This window comes from Emydura macquarii, unplaced genomic scaffold (genome assembly GCF_026122565.2).
Source record: "Emydura macquarii macquarii isolate MOO-44397 ecotype Brisbane River unplaced genomic scaffold, CSIRO-AGI_Emac_v2 contig_1483, whole genome shotgun sequence".
Taxonomy (NCBI): Eukaryota; Metazoa; Chordata; order Testudines; family Chelidae; genus Emydura; species Emydura macquarii.
In genome coordinates this window covers 24,636,536-24,653,384 of record NW_027131620.1, presented here as the reverse complement: position 1 = coordinate 24,653,384, position 16,849 = coordinate 24,636,536, and the positions used below count along the sequence as shown (strand labels likewise).

The 16,849-nt window shown below is 52.8% G+C and overlaps 1 protein-coding gene across 1 annotated transcript in view; it reads right to left on the bottom strand.

The window, feature by feature from the left end:
• Nucleotides 1-4,505: 4,505 nt before the first annotated feature.
• Nucleotides 4,506-16,849, bottom strand: part of NECAB3 (N-terminal EF-hand calcium binding protein 3) — a 117,230-nt gene continuing 104,886 nt past the window's right edge. The window contains exons 6-13 of the mRNA XM_067554665.1: nt 15,569-15,705; nt 13,873-13,994; nt 12,825-12,904; nt 12,267-12,320; nt 11,133-11,245; nt 7,710-7,787; nt 6,934-7,025; nt 4,506-4,948 (exon numbers count right to left, since the gene is read on the bottom strand). Coding sequence (XP_067410766.1) covers nt 4,920-4,948; nt 6,934-7,025; nt 7,710-7,787; nt 11,133-11,245; nt 12,267-12,320; nt 12,825-12,904; nt 13,873-13,994; nt 15,569-15,705 — 705 coding nt within the window. The 3' untranslated portion in view covers nt 4,506-4,919. The remainder of the gene's footprint in view (nt 4,949-6,933; nt 7,026-7,709; nt 7,788-11,132; nt 11,246-12,266; nt 12,321-12,824; nt 12,905-13,872; nt 13,995-15,568; nt 15,706-16,849) is intronic.

Sequence of the window (16,849 nt, the reverse complement as noted above, 5' to 3'; positions counted from 1 at the left end):
ATTTAGTTCCACCTAGAAGTTGGAACTCAGCCCCATTTCAGTCAGTTGGGGGGGCAGCAGTGGCATCTGGGGGGGCTGCAGTGCTTTCACGGGCAGGGGACAGTGCTGGTTGTGCACGGGAGTTCACATTCTACATGCCATTGAGTTGTTTTACAGAGGCCGTTGTAGCCTGGCCAGTCTGCAGCAGATGCAGGGCAGGGTCGTTCTGACGGAGGCATGCTACAGAGGGCCTAATGTCCTTTCAACGCCACAGAGGAGCCCAGGCCACACAGCTCTGCCTGCCCTTCAGAAACAGATCACCCAGACACTCCACGCTGATACTTGGCTCTGCCTGAAGACACGGCTCCCCCAGGACTAGCTGCTATTCTGCTTCTCTACAGGATCCGAAGTCCAGCCTAGCGCCAAAGTCCAAGGCAGACGATGAGAGCCAAGATCTGCCTTGTGGATCCGAGAGCAGAATTTTGCCTTTTGGCCACCATTCTGCTGGCACTGAGCCCCTCTCAGCACCCATGGATGTTGAAGAGAACAGAGGGTGCTCAGCAGCTTGCAGGATCAGTACACGCAGTGCCTGGAGAGAGAAGAGACTCCAGCAGCAATGTAGCTCAGAACCGCTCCAGCTGGCTGATGGTTATTGCTCTGACTGTACTAAACAACCAGGATCGCTGGCTGGAGTGGGTATTAGCCAGACACAAAAAATCCTGCCAACAGCCCTACAACCCCCTCTGCCACATTTAATGGTATGCGAGCTGATGTGTGTTACTCATTGCTGCATTCATGCTACCTGACGCTTTACAGCTTTCCCACTCCTGTCCTGTCAAGCGCAGTTAGGGCTGGGAACGAAGCAGAGGGCAGGCGTAGAAACTAGAAACACTTACACTGCTGTTCAGGGAGCTGTCGCGCCCAGATCACTTGGAATTCAGCAAACTCGATGAGCAAAAGCCAGGCTGGCCCTGCAGCCCTGGGGATTAGCAGGGGTCATGTAAAGCAGATGCAGTCTTCATGCAAAGGAGGCGCTGTAGACCGAGGTGCAGGGAACAGGCCGTGCTCACTGTCCCGACATACCCATGGGGTTGGGGCTACTGCTCACACCCATCTGGCTTACAGGAGGCTACAGCAGTTCAGCTGGGTTGGCTTTGCCAGGAACCTCATCTAAGAAACGCCTTAAGCCTTGGCCGGATCCCAGGAATTGCTGAGGGTGTAAGGGGGCACTGTGGCAGGGACGAGGGACTCCTTGTGTGGGCTCAGTGCTGGGCAAAGACAGCTCTGCTATGTCAGGCCTACCTGCAGCTGGGAGCTCCCCGTCCTCCTCTGCTCACCCAGGAGCCCAGCCCCGCCTCCCCTTGCTGCTGGCCAGGAACGGGCAGCTCTGAGACCACAGGAGCCAGGGCAGGGCAGGGGTGTGAATCCCAGAGCTGAGCCAGTCACCAGGCATCTCTGTGCCTGCTTTGGGGGGGAGCGACACATGCCAGAGAGAGGGTGGCAGGATCACTGCAGTGGGGGAGTCTTTCCTTCCAGAGTCCCATGGATACAAACAGCCTCTGGCTTCCAACCATTAATGGGATGCTGTCAGGGTAAACCTCACAAGACAAATTCTCTGCAGGTGACGCTCCCTGGAAGCCAGCCTCTCTGATACCAGTGGAATTATGTGAGCCAAGAACTGAGCTCTGCATGGCACTGACCCAGGAAGACTGTCCTGGCCTCTCTTTATAACCCATCCCAGGTAATTCACACCTCCACACATTGCTTTTCTCTTTGCCAACACCTTTGGTTTCTTTATTCCCTGCTTTTCTCAGTGAGACGATTCTCGTCAATGGCATCTGTTTTCAGGTCTCATGATGCACTAGCACATCGTACTGCTGGGGCACTGGGCTCTTTGTGGATAGTATTGTTTTATTGGCATTAGATTCTTGCTGTTTCTGGCAGACCATTCTATTTGACGCCCATTGTCCCAAGAACACCGGGATGTAAAGTCAACCTTCAATCCCCCCTTCCTTCTGTGCAGAAGTTGACCCTTTGAAAGGGACACAAAATTTAAATGTGTATTGAGAGCGAGGGGAGAATGGCTCTTAGCATCATGAATAAAGGTGACCTTGGGAATTCCAGCCTGTGAACACAGTACTGTGATTTTACCCCAGGAAATTCCATTGCTAAGCAAGGGAGCAGGCTTTCTGTGCTCTGCTTCTTGCTGGCTAGAGCAGAGTATTTTATGGAGTACTTCTAGGGAATGAGGAAATTCTACCTGTGACCAGCTCAGTGCAGCTCCTACTAGCCCAGCCAGATGGAGAGACTCAGCAGTGCCAGGCCACGGGGCTCTTGGTATAAGCCTTACTCAGAGTCACTTGTAGGACTTTCACCCGGAGGGTGTTTGCTGCTGGCTGGAAGGGGCGGGGGTTAGTTTGCACAGGTCCATGCCACGGACACAACAAAAGCAATTGTAACCATGAGCGTGTCATTTACCTTAGAACTGGAGTTTCTTACTTTTGCTGGTAGATTGCGAAGGTGATTAAAATGACAAATAAAGGAGATGACCCAAAGCCACCTGTGCCACGTGCTTTATGAAATAAACAAAGGGCCCGCTCCTGCACCCTTTATTGCAATAGTTTTGCTATTGAATTCAATGGAAGCTGGATTGGCCTTATGAAAACAATGCAGGGCTGGTTGGTTCTAGACTCCCCACTCCCAGAGGTGTCTGGATGATCCTCGAGACAGAATTAATGCTGCCCTGAAATAGCAGTTGCCCTTCTGTTCACACCGGCTGAGTTGTGAGTGCTTTGCAAAGACTGCGTCGCTCTCGCGCTGACAGCAGTGCAAAAGGCATTGACATGTTCTATACAATAGGCATTCTCCTTGCTCCAAACTGCAGCTGTTCTTTTGGCGGCACAAGAACTTTCAGTGTAAACTAGAAACACCCGGGTGGGGCTTTCCAGACACCCCAGCCTCCCGCCTAGGAAATGTATCACCACCTGGACGCATCCTGGCCCTGCCACACCTGGGGCTTGAGTCCCCACCGCTTTGTGTGACTGTCATCATCTTGGCCAACACCCAAGAGCCGGAAGCAGGGACCCGCCGGGCTAAACACCTTTAGACACTTAAAGCTGTCTTTGCAATTGGAGGCTGTCACAATTCACAGGGTGTTGCTGGCCTGTGATATACAGGCAGCCAGAGTAGATGACTTGCTTGATCCCTTCTGGCCTTAAACTCTATGATGCTGGGGACTGGCCCAGAGAGGAACCTGTAACCCACCTATGCCCTTTCTGCTGTCATTTGCACGTGTGCACAGTGCGTGGAATGCCACTGCTGGTGGGCGTGAGAGGCGAATACTGGGTTGGTAGGACTTGACACCCGCTTGCTACATGTGTGACTGACTGCATGAGGTGTGAAATGCCCCTGCCTCCAGGGAGCAGTGTGTCCTGAGCCCGCATTGAGGGAGATTTCCCATTCACACCCAGGGAGCTGTCAGAAGATTAATCAAATAACAATACTCCTGGTCGGTTTCTCACCTATGGTAACGTCTATTGATGTCACTCTGACCAGGGGGTGAGCAGAGGTGCCCGGGTTTCGGCTTCAGCGATTTAAAGGACCATAAGATTGGAAATGCAGGAAAATACTTCCTAACTAGCAGTGGCATTAGGGGATAGATTGCCAGGCTGGGAGGCTGAGGTCCTCCATGCAGCCGCCGGTGTAGTTATAATGTGGCTGGGCAGTGTGACCTGCCACACATAGCACCTTGCCCATGGGTTTGGATTTCAAGCCCGTGGCCTCCCTGCTAGCAGGGAGCAGGGAGCTCGGCCTCCAAGGCCTATTCAGTTGTTGGCAGCTCTGCTGGGGTGGCCAATGGGGAGGCCAACCAGTGCCAGTTGTGTTGTGGGTCATACCTACATGGAGGTGGGGGACGGGGTTGCTTTGGGGACGTAGACGTTCGGACGTGAGTCCATCCAACTCCACACTACAGCATTAGGCCAGCGCTGGCAGTTAGTTATAACTGCTCCAAGATTAAGATGAGTCCACAACCAGCCACAGTCTTAAAGGGGCCACGCTGGGGCCGGGAGGACTAAGATTACAGCTAATGGGTGCTGCTGGCCAGCCTGGGGGCACACTCTGCCATTCCTCTGCTCCCCCTGCCTGCCGCATTGCTGTGCACAGGCAGAGAGACTGGAGCAAACGGTTGTCAAGATACTTTAGATCGGTTGGGGGACCTTTGCAGAGATTTGGATCCGGCCATCGCACACTGATCCCCAGAGGATCACTGGGTTCACTGACCCCTCCCAGAGCACAGATGATCACCCCACCTCCCCCACTGCTCTCCCCCAAAGGGCCCGTAGTGCAGTGGCTGGACACAGCTTAATCCAGAATCCCTCGCAGCCTTGCCATGAATAAAGGGCTCTTGTCCTCCATGCCCTATCCCCTCCCCCCCCCCCGCAACCCGGATCAGGCTCTGCATTGCCGTCTCTGCAGCACGCCCAGCCCCACAGGTCAGGCCAACCTGCATTCTGCTCCCCTGCATGTCATCACATGACACTTGCCCTCACGCCAGCTCGAGCTCAAGTATCTTGGTACCCGCTCCATCCACATGGCGGTTGTGCTTCCCCGTCATTCTTCGAAGATGGTACATTCTGGGGTGGAGTCTCATAGCTGGAAAGGCTGATTGGCTGGCAGCAATGTGACATCGCGGTGGAAAGTCACATTATGAGGGGAAAGGGATAAAATACTCCCAGGAAGGACAGCCTGGTGCAGCCGGGAAATGCCTGCAAGAGCAGGGCAGCCCCATGTGCAGGAGGCCGGGCCTGAGAGGACACTACAAGCGACAGGAAAGGGGAGACTATGGACACGCTCGGAGGGTGGGGAAGGAGCCAGGGTCGGGAGTGAGGATTCCTGGTCGGTCTGCGTGCCGGCTGCTTTTCGGAGAGGGCAGCAGAGGCTCAGTTATTGTTCATGATCCACCAGGAGGCTGAGAAAGCAAAGAGGGAAAGTGCATGAGCCACAAATAGCTAAAGGGGACACTAGTCTGTGGTGTAGCACACAGGGGAAAGACAGCACTGGGAGCAGGGCAAGCTGGACCCCAGAAACTTCCCCCATGGCCTTGGGCAAGTGGCTGACCCTGTCTGGGCCTCAGTTCCCCTTCTGTAAAATGGGTATAATACCCAGGGTGTAGGGATTAATTCACTAATAGTAGTAAGTGCTTTGAGTGCCTTGGGTGATCAGGGCAGGGTAAGGTGGCTGTGGGGCAGGTGTGAGCCCCTCTGCTCATACTCACCCCAGAGCACACTGCCCCCAGACTGCAGACATGGGAACCTCATGCCCCTCACTGCTCTGGTAAGAAGCTGAGGCTTCCCTCTGGCTAAATGCCACCAAAGTCACGGAGAGTTGCCTGTGCAAGGACTTGAGGATCAGGCCCAACTGGGTTTCCAACCCCCTGGGTTGTTCCCTCCCCGCCACTAAACAAGGCAGAAATATTGGGACTAAAACTCCTTGAGCCGGAGTCCAGAACCAGCTCTCAGCCCCGCCCAGCATGTGGCGCTGCATCAGCTTGACACATGGACTCTTAGCTTAGCGACAGCCTCTCCCCACCAAGAACAGCAGATGTGCAAAAGGCAACCTCTCCCTCCAGAGCACCACTGGGTGCCCCCAGCAGAGCCAGGCTTCTGGGCCCTACTTGGAGAGGCCACCTGCTGCCACCATCTCCCCCAGGTCTGTTCTCTCGATGGCCCTGCTGGACATCAGCCTCCTGGTTTACAGCTGACTCTCAATGACAGCTCCTAATCACCGCGCCAGCTGTGCCTTCCCTATAGGACAGCGGGGCACGCAGAGCTCTGTGGCAGCTGGCACCAGGAGCAGTGCAATGGCACTCCAAATCCCAGCCCTCTCAGAGGGAGATGGGTGGCAGCGGGGGGCTACGTCAGCTGGACTGGAGCAAGGAGGAGGTCAAGAATATAAACCAGCTTAGTCCCAACCTGAGCTCAACTTTGGGTGGGGCTCAGGGGTGATGGATGACCTGGGCTGGGGCTTGTTTTACCTGCCCCTACTTAAGGCTGGCTGACACTCTCAGCTCACCCCGTTGGCTGGATTGCCATTGCACATTTCCAGAAGGCCTGGGCTCCCGGCTAAGTCTGCATTAAAGTGCCTTAAAATGATATTTAGGCTCAAATATGAGCACTTGCCCCTTGGCCTAACTGACTTGTGTCCCTCACCCAGAACTGGGAACAGAAAAGTGTGACCACAATCTATGTCCACAAATAGGCGGGAGGTACCCACTAGGGCCACATCTCTGAATATCAGGCTGGGGGCAGGGTGGGATTTCAGGTTTAACAAAAGGAGGCAGCAATTTAAGACCAGAGCCAGGCTGCTGGCAGAAGGATTTCCCACCTGCTTAGATATTTGTGACCCAGGAAAGGTCAATCAACTCCACCTTAAAGCTGACCAAAATTGCACCCACCCTGCAGTGTGTATCGAGCTTATCTCCTTTTGTAATAGCACCAGCTGTTCATGAATCATACTCCTCATTGATGTAGCTCTTTACAAACCCTAACTAATTCATTAATCCTGCTCATCTTTCTCTTTCTCTCACCTACTTCCTTGCAGTTTACAGAATAAATGTCGCAAGAGCTGCCGTGTTAGCCTCAGGGTTCTGGCCAAATTCAAATTTGAAGAGTTACATTTTGTCTCCCTAAATTCCCTCTGCAACTACATTTACATCCACACTTCCTGTTTTAAACTGTTGCTCTGTGCTGTTAAACAGCTACTGCATTCCACCCCAGAGCTGGCTGCACTGCAGTGGTGGGTGAATGGATTTCTACAGTACTATGTGGGTGTACAGGGTATAGAATGACTTCAGTGGGCATTATTCCTGAGTAAAGACTGCAGGATGGAGTCCACAGTTTGCAATTCCTGTTAGCTGCTCAACTCAATAAGCTTCTGCTGAAGAGGACCCCCCACCTGGGAAGAGCATGGTGGTCATGAGCTCTGGAGACTCCAACAAGTCACCGATGGCCCATTGGAACGTCTTGCTGCAACTGGACTGCAAGTGACTGCAAAGCAATGTGGAGAGTTATGTGTCAGTGCCAATAGGATTGTGTGAGAGCTCGCCCGCACATTGCTATACTGGGGTGAGGTGGGGGGAGCTGGATTATGCCAGCTGTAGTGTGGGTGTGCAAGAAAGGAAGAATGTGTGTGGACCCTTGCCACCTCTACGCACACCCAGAGCCCAAGCATAATTTTTTCAGGTCCAGTACAAACTTGTAACACGGGCCCCCTCCCACTCACATATCCATTGGGGTTGCAGCCTGGGCCAGGAACTCCAGGGCCTTCGGGTCCCAGTAAAGTGTACCCTTCCCCCCCCCCATGTGGGGGCCCTGTGCATACCCACAAGAGGGCCTGGGTGGGGGGGCAGTCCTGGCATTCCCAGAGCAGAAGGCCTTCTGTCCTGAATGCACTGCTAATGCACCCATCCACACATGGTGGTGGTTAGCACATCTTCAGAATGCAAGTGCCCCCTTGTGGTCATTTGATCCTACCGCCCTGTGCAGACAGGTGTACATTATTAGACAGGTCATATCAGGGAGGTGGCAGTCACTGGCAGGGGCAGGAAGAAGTGAAAAAGGGTGAGTGTCCTGAAAAGAAATCCCGCCTTGTTTCTTTCACAAGGACTGCGTGGGATGCCACCTTCCCCAACTCTGGCCACCTACAGCCATGAATTGCAATTAGCCTCCAACCTTCTCCACGAAGTCACGTCCTGCCAGAACTCGTAGAGGATGAAGCAGGCCTCGCTCATAAGCTTGCAGGAAGACACACTGCAGAGACAATAATGAATGCTCTCAGTACATCAGTACCTGGGATAAATGGGGCCATGCTGGGCAGCCAGCCTGGCTCCGGAGCCTGGGTGATTTATTGGCAGTGACTCACTGATGGGTTTTTCATCTCACAGAAAAAAAAAATTCTTGTGAGCATCTTAAAGAGCAGCAGTTGCATTTAAATAAATACACAACTTTGCTGCGGCCCCATTAAAGGCGATCGGCATGGATAGCGTAGCATCGTCCAGGGGCCTTGAGCACAGATGGTCTATGCTTCCATAGCATGTGCGCCCACGCAACGTGATGCACTCTGCAAGCATTAGGCCGATGTGCACAGCTGTGCAGATAGCCAGCCCCTCAGGCTGCCCACTGAGTTGTGCCAGCCCAGCGTGCCGGGGCATCACAGCTAGAGCAGGGCAGGACATGGGTTTTCCATCCTACGGACATTTTCAAGATTTGGGGACAAAAAGTTAAAATCTTGATAATTGTCACAAATTGAAAATCAGAAAAAAAATCAGTGTGGGTTCATGGAAATGTTTCATTTCAGTGATTTCGCAATGGTTTGGTTCAGTTTCAACCTTTTTGTTTCTAAAACTTTTTTTTTACTGTAATTAATTTAACATTTGAAACTTGAGTCAAGAGCTGAACACACTGGAGCATGGAACTGGAATGGAAAATAATACGTAGCATAAATGTACACTTTACGTGTTCAAAGCACCATATGGACACATTAACTAATTCATCCTTGCAGTGCTATTGGTCCCATTTGACAGAGAAAGAAAGTGAGGCAGAAAGAAACTGGAGGGAAGTGTTCAAGGTCACACCGTCAGAGAGTAGCAGAGATTAGACTACAGGCCCCACTGTTTGCTAACCACAGTGGCTTCCACTGGTAGGGTCATGTACGTCAGAGACTAAGCGCCTGACATCTTCACACAGAGGAGCGGGAAGAGAGAGAGAGGGCGCATATAGATTGTGAAATGCCTAAAGGAGAATTTCCCATTCAACTGTAATGTCATTTCTTTCGACTAGGAGAGGAACATCGACCCAATCCCCCTAACTCACACCCTGTGGAGCAAATACTACAATCAAAAGAACAAAACAAACAGCGGAATCCAAAACAGTCAGTGCAGTTAACTCCGAGCTGTGCTGGAGCACATCACAGCTGTTGTGTTCTCAGAGTTACTGACTTACTGGCAATTTCAGATCCCTGGCATGTGACAGGCATCAGAGAAACTTTATGTCTATTCTAGTGGAACCAGAGCTGCTTAACGTTTTTCATGCGGCCAGCCTTCCGGCAGATAAACATGGTTTCATTGAAACCAACCATTTTCACAGGGAAATGGCAATTCCGATGAGAAACTACAATGTTCCCCCACAGGAAATGTCAAAACAAACATTTTCCTGTTGTTTAGACTTAAAATGCCATTTTGTTTGGTTTAAATCGGAAATCTGAAAGGACATTTTAAGTTGCCACAAAATGAACAGTTTCTATTTCCAACCAGTTTGAAACTTCCTACAGGAAAAATAACATCTTTCATCTAAAACAACCGTAAGCCAACCTTTTGAGACTTGCCTTGGACACCCAGGGAGCCTGGGGCAGATTCAGACACCACCCCCAGCTCTGTGTCATGGCTGCCTTCTTTTTGGAATTCAGCCCTTTTGGACTGATGGTGTGAGTGACGCACCTTGGTTTTCAACAGAGGACTTATGTCTCAAGGACTCTCAGCCAGACCCTTTGCATCAGCACTACTTTCCATTTAAAACAAAAGGGGATTGGTGGAACGAGACTGACATTCCCCACCTGACCTGTCCTCCTTTATCTCTCAACTCATGCTATGCCACTGCAACATACTAGGGTCACTTATATCCAGGCACCACAGCTGTGATCCAAGCCAGGACTTTCAGCACCAAAACCACAGGCCTCACTAGCTAGGAGTAAGTAGTAGCTGTTACAGTTAGGAGCACCCATTAGAGGGAGACGTGGTGATGTGCAATTGGTGGTGTGACTGCAGCTCAGATGGGTGTACCAGTGCCAGTTTTAATCTAGCTAGCACAGCTAAAAATAACAGAGAAGACACAGTGACGTGGACCCCGGCACAGGTTGTACAAGCCCGCCCAGGGCGCTGGTATGTACTCACATTGCTAGCTCACGCTGGGATCTCTGCTGCCACAACTTCACTGCTAGTTTGCGTCGCACTAGTTAGATTAAAGCTAGCCTACCCGAGCTGCAATCACCCCTCTGACTGCAGTGCAGACAAACCCTCAGCCAAGATGTTACACCAGTATAATACCAACCCACCATCCTTCCCCAACCCCTTCCAGCCGAGGCTCTCAGAGGTCTTTGCAAATACTAACCATCGGAGTGTCACAACTCCCCTGACAGGGAGCGATTACCGGGACTATTTTACAGACGGGTAAGCTGAGAGGCAAGCAGGTTAAGCAACATGAACACTCAACAAGTCAGTGACAGTGGAGAATCAGATCCAGGTCTCCTGAGTCTCAGCTCCATGCTGCGTCCACCTGACTATGCGGCCCATAGTTCACCATTCACAGCTCTGTGGCATGATCAATGAATTCATCCCTTGGACTGCGCTCCACACCTGACTGTTCACGCTGACAGATACTCCTCTCGGCTCTGGCACTAAGGGCCAGATTTTCAAAGTTAGTTAGGTGCCTAAAGGGATATTTAACGGTGCTTAAGCAGTTAATATGCCTAAGCCCAGGTGTGCAAAGGTATTTAGGTGCCTAGATTCTGTTGACTTCAATGAGAGTGCGACGCCTCACTTCTTAGAGGTTTTTGTTAATCTCACTGGTGCTGATCTGCAACTTTAGGTGCCTAAATATCTTTGAAAATGTGGCCCTAATTCCCCAGGGGGAACAGCTGTGGGGAGCACCGCCTTCCTTGCTTGGCAAAGGGAAGAATTTACCAAATTTCCTCTTTCAAGGGAAAAGATCATTACAATATTGGGAGAAGGGGACTGGGAATCTAGACTCCTGGCTATTTTTCAGCTCTGCCACTGACTTGTGGGGTAAGTTTTTGGCCAAGTTTCTTAGCTTCTCTGTTTCCAATCTGTAAGAGGAATCATAATAATTCATAGCTATAATAGTAACACTTCTCTATACGATGCAGGCACCTGGTGTTATAGCATTTCCCTGCAGCATTGCACTCTGCAGCACTGTATGGGTGCTGTTGTTACTTATAGCACTGACTTCATGTGTTGTGAGATTCCTGAACGTTTGTACATTTCAGACGAAAGGTGTGTTGCCCTGGGATCAGCAATATTACGGACACCCCTATTTCATCCAGCCAAAAGGTCTGACTCCACAGCTGCTCGGGAGACTTACTGTAAGCAGCGGCCCTGGCCGGCTGTGAACTCCATGTAGGATCGGAGTGCCTGGTGGAATCCCTGTAAGCCGCTCTCTGTCACCGACAGCTGTCTCTGAGCCACCAGGATGTACTGCAGGGAGAGAAAGAGCACGCCGCCCTGGGTTAGGACTCCAGGCCAAACCTGCAATGCCTGGCTAGAGGCAAAGGTGCTGACTCACTGGGAGCATCTGTACTTTTGCTGCAGCAGCTTTCTGCGGCTGCCCTTTGTACTGCAGACTCACCGTCCCCTCTGCTTCCTCTGCCCATCCCACTACATGGTGGGTCATTGGGCCAGGGCCTCTCGTCATGCCAGGCACCCGTGGCAGCTGCTGCATAGGTCCGAGAGGCGCTGTTTCCTCTGCTAATTAAACAGTAATGAATGAACGGCTGCCACGGCTGCAACTGCAGAACTGCAACTGGCTGCACTAGCTAACGCTGGAGCGAAGAGGGGGAATGCCTGCCCTACCTGAGCTGCGAAGGGATCCGCAGGAAGCGTGACAACTACGGCCTCTCCCGATCTCCGCGAGGCTCAGGGCGGGATGAATTAGTGTCTCCTGCTGCCGCCTGGCCACATCCCCTCCGGTCAACCCGGACTGCTTTGGGGCCCCGTTGGTCCCCTGTGCCCCCTTCCTGGTGTGAGGGAGGACGTGGCTGCTATGCCTGGGGGCTCACAGTGGACTTCTCACCCCCCCAGGTCCTTCCATCTGGGTTTAAACTGGCTCGCTCCCGCATGGATTTGGCTCAGAGTCTCATGGGACTCACGTGCAGAATGCTACGTTCCCTTTGAGCCTGCAGGCTTCATCTCGACTCATTCAGGTGGGGCCCTTTCGTCACACACAGACAGACGTGTGGATGGAAACCCAGAACTCACACGCTAGCCTGCCCACCGAGCTGGGCTGCGAGGCCATCCAACTTCAGAACAAAGCCTGGGGCTCTCCCTGGCTAGTCCAACCAGGAGTGCGCCTGTCTGTCTGTGCTCAGGCTGTGTGTCAGTGCAGGGATGGGACGCCCATTGCTCTGTGCTGGTGCATGTGGGTGTGAGACACAGAGAGCGAATCTCTGGGTGTCTCCGTGCTAGCGATCAATGGAAAAGCCACAGGTCTAGAACTTACAGCACTTCTCCCTTTGCAAACTTCTTCTTCTTTTAGAGGCTCCAGCCTTGGGCTCTGCATTTACAGAAAAGCAGAATCGTTACTAATACGAGAATTAGATTACAGAGGAAAACAAGTGTGGGGCCTTCATCAACATTAACCCACTGGGCAAACCAGCCAGTGGCTTGACAGAGCAGCAGTCTGCTCCGGAGAGGCTGAGGACTGGACTAGGCAGGGGGATGGCACCTCAGCAGAGTTCTGTGGGGAAGGAGAGGGGGCCTGAGACGTCTCAGCAGAGCTGTGTGTGGGGATCCCAGACCTGCTCAGGTCAGGGTTGAGATACCTTAGCAGAGCTGAGAGGGGGCCCAGAGCCAGAAGAGCCGGGGGTGCTGCAGGTCAGGACTGAGGGGAATCAGTCGAGCTGCCCAGAACTGAAAGAAGAGGGGTGATGGCCGTGAGGACTGCTGCTCTGGCTGAGATGCAGGGCCCAGGGTCCAGGTCAACTCTTGGAAGGGGGGCTGCGGGGCGGGTTGAGCTGTATGAGCACATGCAGAACAAGTCTGCCCTCTGCCCACGCACCTTGCATTGCTGTTTGTCAATGAGCTGCTGTAGTCTGTTAATCTGAGCCACCCACTGGCTGTCAGCTTCGACACAAACACCTAGGGGAACATTGACAGGGAGATGCCGTTGTTAATCAGGCTCACACGGGGATGGCTCAGCTTCCCCCACAATCACTCTTTAGAGCAACTTGGTCCTTTGGCAATAGGCACAACAGACTGAGAAAGTGGAAAGAACCTTTATTGCTGCCTTTTAGCATTTACTGGACAGATATATTTGGCATTTATTGGCTATGCAAGGCAGACAGTATTTGATCCTGTTTTTGTCTAAATACGCCCTTCCTCGGGGCTGCAGTTAATGTCTGCACTGTCACTGCTAGCAGGATGGGAGCCCTCTGGATCTCCTGTGATTTATGTGACTATGATGACCCCGATCCTGATCCCACTTATGTCAATGCCCAAGCACCAGCTGGGGGTCAGCTATGCATCCAGAAGTGCAGGAGCTGATCTGACCTCTCTGCAGGGACTGCTGGATGGAAGGTGTCGGGTGTGCATGGGGAGGGAAGCAATGAGGCTGTGGGGTGGGATGAATGTGGGGGAGCGGGAGCAGGGCTTAGAATCATATGGATATACTTCTGAACATTGGGATCTAAACCAGATCCAAACTCTGATCCTGGCTCTGAATGAGACTGAGAAGCTCCAACTAAATACAGACAGGATGGTCCTCTTAACAAAAGCACCGGAGCCCTTCCTAGCTTCAGGACTGCGTACAGAATGATAACCTGATCTTACTTTCTCCATAACATTGTTCCAAAATATCTCCCCATCCATCAAGCTATGCAAAATCCCGGAAAAGACACACCAGGCTTCCTTGAATTCTGGCACAATAAATCACATCCTGTCAGGAAGGCAGAATAAGAGCCAGCATTACTACATTTGGTATTCACAGCCTGCCGTGTCTGACTGCAACTCACACTGCCGTCCGATAAAAGCAGCAAAGCTGGTTCAAAAACAAATCCCGAGACATAGCGGCAACGGCTTCTCCCGCATCCGCCTGTCCCTGCCAATACCTGTGGTGAGCATCCCGGAACAGGGATCCGTTGGAGACAAGCAGACGTTCTTCTTAGCTCTACGTCCACATCTCCTTCCAGATCTTGGGCCAGTGAAGGCTTCGGATTTCTTCACGTCCTTCCTAAAAACAGAAAAGATGTACTCAGTCCAGCCTGCCAGCTAACGTCCTTCCCTATGGCTGCCATCCTCGGCTTCCCCACAGGAGTGGGGTGTGAGGCACCCCAGCGAGACAATCGTGTTTTCACCAATAGAGATACATAGGAGGCCTGGTCCTGAATGTCAGGTGAAACCAGAAGGAAGAAACCAAGACCTTCTGGCTGGGCAAAAGGAGCCCAGGTGCTACACTTTGGGGTCTGTGCTGCCCAAGCTCTCAGACGTGGCGGACTGGCACAGTCACACCCACTCCAGGGTCTGCACGTGAATGATCAAGCGACAACAGAAAAACAACTGAGTCACCCAGGAGCCTCTGAGACCTGATCTGAAGCAGTGCTGAGCACACGTCAACACCCAGTGACCAGCCACTCAGAGTCCCACCGGGGACTGGCCGGCCAGAGTGGGCGGGACGGGCAGTGCCCGTGCTGGGGACCAGTTGAACTGAAGCAGGTGAGGCAGGCAGTGGCCTGCACAGCTCTCCGGGTCTGGCTACACTGCACACTCCTTACGGCAGTGTATAGCGTACAGACACTGTGCACCCCTTGACGCAGGCATAAATAGTGTGGCTGGTGAGGCATTGCTCATGCGAGTAGAGTACAGACATGCCAGAACCTTCGGCTACGTACCTTATATGGCTCTCTGCGTACCCAACCAGCGCCTCTCCCGCCTACACTGCTGTTATAGCAATGTAGCCTCATCCTATCTCCCCTCGCCAGAGCCTTTCCAGACACAGTGAAAGGTTCCAGCAGTGGGGAAAGGCTCTGGCTGTTCAGAAAGGCTCCGGCAGTGGGGAGGAGGCAATGGAGAAAGCAGCTCCCTGCTGCTGGGACCTTTCCCCCCTGCCTCCTCCTTCCCGATCCTTTCCCAGGCATATGTAGCTGCGCAGCGCTGTGTAGGTGCAGCCCGCCCTTCACTATGGTGTGCAGCTACACATACGCTATAAGCAGCCGCCAGTGCCATGTAGTGTAGACGTAGCCTCCGAGTCAGACCCAAAGGAGCGCACGAGACGAACGGGGGCCCAATCCAGAGAGCACAGTAAGAGCAGGGGGGCTGCCTTCCTCATGTCCGAACGCCTCCGGCCCTCGTTGGAGCTGTGTTTCCTCAGCTCTCTAGTAATGGGACTATTTGCTGGTAACTGAGCTGGCAAAGTGGGCCCCGGGGCTCAGGAACGAAGCCAGCGAGGAGCAGACAATGCAGCGGCATGTGGGAACAGGAGTTCACCTAGCTGTCTCTGCACCAGTCACTTGGGGAGCGGGGCGGCTGTGTTACCAGGTGGGCACTGGGGGCCGCGATTCGTAGCATGAACAGGGTGGGCTCTCTTGGGAGGCCACTAGCCAAAGCCAAGCTGGGAACGAAGCACAAATGGATGGGTCCCAAACGCACAGCTCACCGTGCCTCTGAAAGTCACAGAGGCTTGTGTGACAGCCAGAGGCTCCTCTGAGATCGAGGAGGGATGGAGCTCTGATGGGACAGTCCCATGGGAGACATCCTGAGCCCCCCCCCAGCCTGCAGGCTGCCCCATGCCAGCTGCCTCGGCATTACCTCTCCTGCCCAGCCTGCTCTTCGATAGTGTCCGAGGCGCACTCCAGCGAGGCCTGCAGGGTCTGCAGCTGGTTCCTGGTCTCCCGCAACAGGAAGCGGGTCACAAACTGCTCCGTCTTGGAGGAGCTCTCGTACTCCTGTGGGGAAGGAGAGGGAAGGCATGTCACACCTGTCCCGGAGTGCGGGTACTCCAGGAGAGCTCTCACCTGGTCTGCAGCCTGCTCTCTGCTCCTCCCCCCTCCCACCCAGCATCTCACAGCACTTGGCAGAAGCAGCTCCTGAAAAGTCTGTTCCAGATTTTATACGCAACCCAGAGCAATGTGGGGAAATCAGTTCGTTCTATGCAATGATGGTGCTCCAGTTGTGACACCTTCCATCCAAAGAGCTCCAAGCTCCAAGGCAGGTTAATGCACCCCCACTTAGCAAGTGGGGAAACTGAGGCACGAGCAGAGACTGTTCTTGCCTGGGCAGGTGCATAAATGTATACAAATGTTACAGATTTGAATACAGGGTTGGCTGTAAAGACCCTAGAGCCTTGAGATAAGTGCTGGGAACATCAAAATCTATAAATGCCTGGTCCAAGGTCACTGAGAAAGTCAGTGGCAGAGCTGGGACAAGAACGTAGGAATCTCAGCGCCTGATTGTCTGCCCTAACTACTAGCTTGTACTGCTTCTTATGCACAGCAGAGCTCGATATAGGCAAAGCAGCTGTAGCTCTTCACCTCTCCAGTGAGCCGTGGTGTATTAAATGTTTGGGCGGCTCTAGAAACGATGATGGGATGTGGGGAGAGGGGTGAGCAATTTAAAGCAGAAATCAGATTAAAGGGGAACCCCAGCAGGCCTCTTCTTGCCAGGCACAGCCAGCTACAAATTGCAAGGAAGCTAAAGGCATTTTCACAAGTAAAATCTCTTCAGGAGTTCTCATTTCCAGGCTCTCAAAAGCTCTGGATATTGAATGCACCACTTTGCAAAGGGGAACCATTTGGCAACAATCAACAGTTCCCTAGTGCAGTGGAAAACTCCATTACTAGCTGGCAGAAGGTATCCCTGTGACAAAAAGCACATCACAGTGAGCATCAGTGGGCCTTCTCCTGGGCAGCTTCAGGGAAGCCAAGGAGTCAGACTGAATGGGCCAGAGAGAGCAAATACCTCCCCTCTAGCCCAGACGTAGGTGGGGCAGCGTGGCAAAGCATGACCCGTTGCCATCCTGGTCTGCTTATTGTGAGACCAATAAAAAGACTTGAGTCCCCAGGGCAGCCCATCTGGCACCTCCCCCCACTG